A 7,780-nucleotide genomic window follows, 5' to 3' on the forward strand; every position below is an offset into this window, starting at 1 on the left:
AGATATGGGTCTACTTTTTGAGAGCTACCTATGGACGTTGTACATAACTCTCATATTCCTTTTGTTATGCCTAATTATCGGGCTAGGACTGTAAATGTATGTGTTTGTACACGATATCCAAGGATATAGTTTTAAACTTTATCCGCTTTTGACGATGTATGTAATGCATGAGATCCTGGCATATTAGAAATAGCTTAATGGAGTATGCTTGTATTTATGTTATATTAATATTTTATGCTTCCGATAAGGCCCCGTACGGTATGTACATCAGTTTTTATGTCCGTTCTCGCTTAGGCCATGCCCACACCTTTAGGGGCAAGTGTAGGGTGTGACAGTGGTATCAGAGCACGAGTTGCTATCTCACACACGAATTCATTGAGCTGTAGGGTGTCTAGAAAGGGTTAGGCCTCATGTATGACATCCTAAAAATGTGAGACAAGTTCGATGGCAACATTAAGTGTACTCTGATAATACTAACCATGTCGCATTATGTCAATAGTATTTAATTAATTGTTGTGTAGATCATGGTGAGAACAAGGACCAAAGATGTGGAAGATGCCACCTCAGCACGACTGGATAGGATGGAAATGATGCTTATGGAAATGGCAGAGAACCTACGGCAACAACAACGACAGCCTCACCAACAGCCGCCACCACCACCAGTACCACCACCTGTAGTGCAAGATTTTCATGTTGAAGACCGAACTATCACCCTCACTAAGGAGTTTAAAAAGATGAAACCGCCAACCTTCAAAGGAGGAATAGAACCGATGAAAGCTGAGGCCTGGGTATGGGGCATAGAGAAGTTATTTGAAGTCTTTGCCTGCACCGAAGCTCAAAAGGTACAACTAGCTGCCTTCACTCTTGAGGACGAGGCGCGGAGGTGGTGGATGCTTACGAGAACAATCCATCCAGAGTTAACATGGGACAGATTTTTGGGTTTGTTTTATGATAAATATTTCCCTCAAAGCATGCGGGACAAAAAGGTGACTAAATTCGAAACTCTCAGACAAGGGAACAAGACTGTTGCTGAGTATGAGGCCCAATTTGCAGAGTTAGCCCGATTTGCACCGCATATGGTGGACACGGACTATAAAAAGGCACAAAAATTTGAAGGGGGCTTATGGGGTGCCATCTTGGATCGAGTCAATATGTTAAAGTTGCCTACCTATGTAGATGTGCTGGAGAGGGCTGTATAGCTAAGGAAAACCTTGCTGCTCAGAACCGAATTGCTGAATGGAAAGGAAAGAGGCAAAATAATCAATGGTCAAAGGGAGCGGCTACTCCACCAAACAAGAAACAAAACTCAGGGACTTCAAATACTTTTTCCCCTAATCAGGGTACGATTCCTATTTGTTCGGAATGTGGAAAGAGGTACCATGGGATATGTCAATGGAAGTCTGGAACTTGTTATCAGTGCGGCAAAACGGGTCATTTGATAAAGGATTGCCCTCAGAGGAATCAATGAAATGGTAACAGGGCTGCTACTAGCTCAGCAGGGTCTACACCAACTACTAACACCAAGGCACCGGTCAAATCTAACAACAATAAAGACATAGCGAGACAAGGCAGAGTGTTTGCATTGGTTCCAGGAGATGTGCAGAATGCAACAAAAGTGGTGTCAGGTACATTTATGGTTCACGGTCATTCTGCTTCTATTTTATTTGACTCTGGCTCTACTCATTCCTTTGTGTCAAAATTATTTGCACAAAACTTAGATAAAACCGAAGAAACACTGTCTTATGTGTTATGTGTATCCTCACCTATGGGAGATTCTGTGCTTTGTACTTCTGTTTATTGTGGTTGCGGACTCGAGCTTGGGGATGTCCGGGTATATGCCAATCTGTTACCTCTCGATATGACTTATTTTGATATTATTTTGGGAATGGATTGGTTGGGTGAATATGGTGCAACTATAGATTGTCTAACTAAACGAGTCAGTTTCCATCCTCCGGGACAATTAGAGTCTACCTTATAGGGGTATGGCGTAATTTCTCCACCTTATTTGATCTCGGCAGCAAAGGCATGTAAATTAATTCAAAAAGGGTGTCAGGGGTATTTATGCAGTGTTTTGGAGGGGCAAGTAGTGAATGGAACTGTTGACATGATCCCCATTGTGTGTGAATTTCCGGACGTCTTTCCTGAAGAATTACCAGGGCAGTTGATAGACCGTGAAATTGAGTTTACCATTAAAGTAGCACCGGGAACTCAACCCATTTCGAAGACTCCGTATAGAATGTCGCCAGTTGAGATGAAGGAATTGAAAATGCAGTTGCAAGATTTATTGGACAAGGGATTCGTCCGTCCGAGTGTGTCTCCGTGGGGTGCACCAGTTCTATTTGTAAAGAAGAAGGATGGAACACTCCAGCTTTGTATTGACTATAGGGAACTTAATAAAGTCACAATCAAGAATAAGTATCCATTACCAAGGATTGATGACCTATTTGACCAGCTGCAGGGGGCACAAGTCTTTTCCATGATTTATCTACGGTCTGGGTACCATCAATTAAAGGTCAAGGCTGAGGATGTTGAGAAGACAGCTTTTCGAACCCGGTACGGTCATTATGAATTTTTGGTTATGCCATTCGAAGTTACTAACGTGCCAGCAGCTTTCATGGATTTGATGAACCGTGTTTTCAAGCCCTATTTGGATGAATTTGTGGTGGTCTTTATTGACGATATTCTCATCTATTCGAAGAATGCAGATGCTCACGAGAATCACCTCCGTTTGATCCTTCAAACCCTCCGGGAAAAGAAATTGTACGCAAAGCTGAAGAAATGTGAATTCTGGCTACTAGAGGTGGCATTTCTGGGGCATATCATCACAAAGGAAGGAGTTTCTGTTGATCCACACAAGATTGAGGCAATCGTAAATTGGCCAACTCCTACTGATGTGACTGAGGTGCGTAGTTTTATGGGGCTAGCTGGTTATTATAGGAGATTTGTTCAAGATTTTTCTAAAATTACTGTGCCACTTACACAACTAATACGAAAGGGAGTTGCATTCGAATGGTCAGAGGAACGAGAATCTGCTTTCCAGGAATTGAAGACAAGGTTGACAACAGCACCAGTTTTGGCCTTACCATCCAGTACAGAAGGATTTGTAATCTACAGTGACGCTTCGCACAAAGGGCTTGGTTGCGTACTTATGCAAAATGGAAGAGTCATCGCTTATGCATCTAGATAGCTGAAACTCCATGAGAAGAATTACCCCACGCATGATCTGGAGCTAGCAGCAGTAGTCTTTGCTTTAAAGATATGGAGACATTATTTGTATGGTAGCACCTGTGAGGTATACACTGATCATAAAAGTCTGAAGTACCTTTTTACTCAGAAAGAATTAAATATGCGACAACGACGGTGGTTGGAACTTTTGAAAGATTATGACCTGCAGATTCATTATCGTCTTGGTAAAGCCAACATAGTTGCAGATGCGCTCAGTCGGAAAAATATGGGGATTTTGGCAGATATGGCAAGTATGGTTACAGGACAAAAGGACTTGGCAATTGAATCGGATAAGGTGGAATTGAACCTTGTGTTACATGGTCAAAAAGCCCTAATAACAGCGATAGCAGCACAACCAACCTTACTTGAAGAGATTAAAGTGCACCAAATGGAAGATGAAACTTTGAGGAAGATACATGATGAGTTCGAAACAAAACCAAAACTGGGATTCGGTGTGGTAGAGTCAGTGCTCAAATTTCAAAACCGACTATGTGTTCCCAATGTGATGAGTCTTAAACAAAAACTGATGGAAGACGCGCATACCTCAAGGTTCTCAATGCATCCAGGGAGTACTAAAATGTACCGAGATTTAAAGCAGAATTTCTGGTGGCCAAGTATGAAGAAGGAGATTGCGGAGTTTGTTTCTAAGTGTTTGCAATGTCAACAAGTAAAAGCGGAACATGAAAGACCTGCCGGATTATTGCAACCTCTTCCCATCCCAGAATGGAAATGGGAACATTTGACCATGGATTTTGTTATGGGGTTGCCACGGACTCCTCGAGGTATGAATTCAATTTGGGTCATTGTGGATCGATTAACTAAGTCCGCCCACTTTCTGCCAGTAAAAACTCAGTATAATCCAGATAAATTAGCAGAGATTTATGTAAATGAAATTGTGAGGCTTCATGGTGTTCCAGTCTCAATTGTGTCAGACAGAGATCCTAAGTTTGTTTCTAGATTCTGGTAAAGTTTACAGGAAGCAATGGGTACAGAATTAAAGTTCAGCACGGCTTTCCACCCTCAGACCGACGGTCAATCCGAGAGGACGATACAGACTCTTGAGGATATGCTTCGAATGTGTGTATTAGATTTTCAAGACAGTTGGGAAACCCATCTACCGTTGATAGAATTTGCATATAATAATAGTTACCATTCGAGCATAGACATGGCACCTTATGAAGCTTTGTATGGAAGACCATGCCGTTCTCCCGTGTGCTGGGCTGAAGTTGGAGATAGATCCTTATTAGGGCCTGAAATTGTTCAGCTGACCACTGAAAAAGTTCACATTATTCGGGAAAGGTTGAAAACTGCTCAAAGTAGGCAGAAAAGTTATGCTGATAACCGACGGAGAGATTTGGAATTTGACGTGGATAGCTATGTTTTCGTAAAAGTCACCCCGATGAAAGGGCACCCAAGATTCGGAAAGAAAGGTAAGTTGACACCCCGGTATGTCGGTCCTTTTCAAATTCTGGAAAAAGTGGGTTCGGTAGCTTACCGAGTTGCCCTTCCACCCCATATGAGTCAAGTGCATAACGTGTTTCATGTCTCTATGCTTCGTGGGTACCTCCCGGATCCATCACATGTTATTGACTACCACCAAATTGAATTGAATGACAAGTTGATTTCTGAGGAAAAACCAATTTGTATTATGGACCGACAAGTAAAACAACTACGAACTCATGAGATTCCAATGGTAAAAGTTGAGTGGCAAGAACATTACAGAATCGATGCAACATGGGAAAGAGAGGAAGAAATGCAACATCAAAACCCACACCTGTTCCAACCCTAAGGTAACCCAAGTTTGGAGGACCAAACTTATTTAAGGGGGGGAGAGTGTAATAACCCGACCCTCGCACATGATTTCTGTTATATTCTTAGTCCTCAATTGGTACTTTTAAATGCTTACTGTGTAGTTCCGTGAAAAAAATTATGATTAAGGAAGTGAAATCCATGTCTATGCATGTCTATCTGTCCAACAAGGAAACTATCTGTCACCATTAACACGTTTGAATTAGAAATTGGAAGCTTTAACAGCTTAATTAGTTGAAATTGATTATATATCCGTAATCAGCATAATTTTTAGGTAATATTAAGCATGTTCGCGAAATTTTAATTTTGGAAAGATTAAACGATTCATTTTTGTCTTATATGCCTTACTTATATATATATATATATATATCTCTAAGACTTTAGGAGCCTTGATAAAAAAAACAAACGTGAATACCATTTTGGGGGAAAAAAGAGGAGAAATCGGGGGAGAAGGGATTCAACAAGAAAGCTTGGCAAAATTGTTAGAGGTGTAGGATTGAATTCAAGGTAAGCCCAAATCCTTCTTGTTATGGCCACTTAGAGTTTGTAATTGATGTGTATGTTTGATTCATGTCTAATTCATGCTTGATTAATGAGGGCTTCTCCCAATTGGTTGCTTAGGCATCTAGATTGGGTGTGGTATGAAATTATACTTCAATCTATGGTTTTCTATCATCACTTCATGGAATTATGCATATATCATGTGTCATGTTTCAAGGATATGAAGAACTTGAATCCAATAATGGAATTAGAGAGGGAGATAGCTTGTTGAAGTTCCTAATCTTGCTTAATTTATGATACTCAAGGTAGAATCCATGTTATAGTGATGTTAGGTGGGAATATTGCATTAATCTAACCTTGAGTTGAATGAAAAAAAGGAGTGAATACCAGGTTGGGACTCGAATGGAGGTTCAGAATTTCGGAATCTGCTCGGGCTGCTCGAGCGGCGGAAAGCCCGCTCGAGCGGGAAAAACCACCTCTCAGCAGTTTTGTGCATTTTACAGTCCGCTCGAGCGGCCCAAGTGGCGCTCGAGCGGGGGACTCATTTTCAAGAAAAAATAAATGTTTGTTCAGTTTTGAGTGCTTGCTTCTACGATATTTTTTAGAATATTTTATAGATGATTTTAAAGCGGTTGTAAATGCATGCAAGGTGTAAGACTGCAAGGTGTAAGACTCAGGAAATGCTTTATAAAAAAAGAAACTAATGTATTAATTGTGTGCAGGGCACATTCCAGAAGGAAGCAACACGCCACCTCAACACTGTGAGTAGTAGTACTTATGTAATGTCATGCAATCATGTCAATGTTTCAAGGCATGCAAAGCAATTATGTTAATATCCCAAGCATATGTTAATGTCAAAGCATGTAAAGAAAAGCATTTGTAAGTTTCAAGTGCATTTTCAAGGGCCTCGTGCCACAAGTTTCAAGTGCATTTTCAAGGGCCTCGTGCCACAAGTTTCAAGTGCATTTTCAAGGGCCATGTGCCACAAGTTTCAAGTGCATTTTCAAGGGCCATGTGCCACAAGTTTCAAGTGTATTACAAGGGCCTCGTGCCATATGTTCAAGGGCTTCGTGCCATCATGTTTCAAGGGCTTATAGCCACATGCTTATGTCACAGGATTAGGCCTAGGGCCATTATGAACTAAACGCAGAATCAGACAAACCATGTGCATGCTGCATCTTTGTATGTATTGATGTATTTAAGTTTCAAGTCAGACGTCGTTCATTATGTATTACTGCTCATTGAGCCCGGCTCACTCCCCATTATGTCTGTTTCTGTAGGTTATCAGTCAGGGGGTCAGTCCTAACTTCGACGCTGTCCCTTCTGTCAACCTTTACATGTCCAGGCACTACACCGGGCCATTTATTTTTGGGAAGCTGCTAAGATATGGGTCTACTTTTTGAGAGCTACCTATGGATGTTGTACATAACTCTCATATTCCTTTTGTTATGCCCAATTATCGGGCTAGGACTGTAAATGTATGTGTTTGTACACGATATCCAAGGATATAGTTTTAAACTTTATCCGCTTTTGACGATGTATGTAATGCATGAGATCCTGGCATATTAGAAATAGTTCAATGGAGTATGCTTGTATTTATGTTATATTAATATTTTATGCTTCCGATAAGGCCCCGTACGGTATGCACATCAGTTTTTATGTCCGTTCTCGCTTAGGCCATGCCCACACCTTTAGGGGCAGGTGTAGGGTGTGACATGGCAAATCCGCGTTTTAGCCCACCTGAGGGTAGCAATTTCAAACCATTTTCGAAAACAAACATGAGTTAAATTCGTTCCAATTCTTGTGATTTTAGTCGATACTCACTTGTGTGTGTCACATAGTAAAGTTAGCTAATAACCGGAATGATAACACATGAGGTTTATAAAACAACACATCATGATAGTAGAGGCCGATCTTTTGATCGAGCGAGCAGGGGTGCTCATTTCATGACCTTCCTCTCTTGTACCCAAGTTCCCGAGCCGAGGTAACTTTGGTGATGACGGACACGTGGCCTTTGGCACGAGTCAGGGTTTCTTAAATTTTTTAAAAACAAAATATTTAGGTGGTGACTCTGTAATCTAGCAAAGCAGCCCAGTTTTGGCATTATTTGATTCAAAATCGATTTTCCAAAATGATTTTCCGGATTGGACTCTTTGGTGTTTATCAGTTTCACATTGCACTTGTTAAATAGATTCAGAACCGTGATAGGGGTCAGAACTGTAGGACCAATTCGAGCTCTCCGAAA

The 7,780-nt window shown here is 41.1% G+C and overlaps 1 protein-coding gene across 1 annotated transcript; it reads left to right on the forward strand.

Moving 5' to 3' along the window:
* The first annotated feature begins 524 nt into the window (after positions 1-524).
* Positions 525-1,199, forward strand: LOC145820409 (uncharacterized). The gene has a single exon (XM_082915943.1). The coding sequence runs from the start codon at positions 525-527 to the stop codon at positions 1,197-1,199; it is 675 nt and encodes a 224-aa protein (XP_082772069.1).
* The last annotated feature ends 6,581 nt before the right edge of the window (positions 1,200-7,780 follow it).

The sequence above is a fragment of the Camellia sinensis genome, chromosome 1 (assembly GCF_055761805.1).
Source record: "Camellia sinensis isolate YWXY chromosome 1, ASM5576180v1, whole genome shotgun sequence".
In the NCBI taxonomy this organism is placed as follows: domain Eukaryota; kingdom Viridiplantae; phylum Streptophyta; class Magnoliopsida; order Ericales; family Theaceae; genus Camellia; species Camellia sinensis.

Bases quoted from the DNA above. Each gene is read 5' to 3' on its own strand.
- LOC145820409 (XM_082915943.1), top strand. From the start codon at position 525: ATGGTGAGAACAAGGACCAAAGATGTGGAAGATGCCACCTCAGCACGA.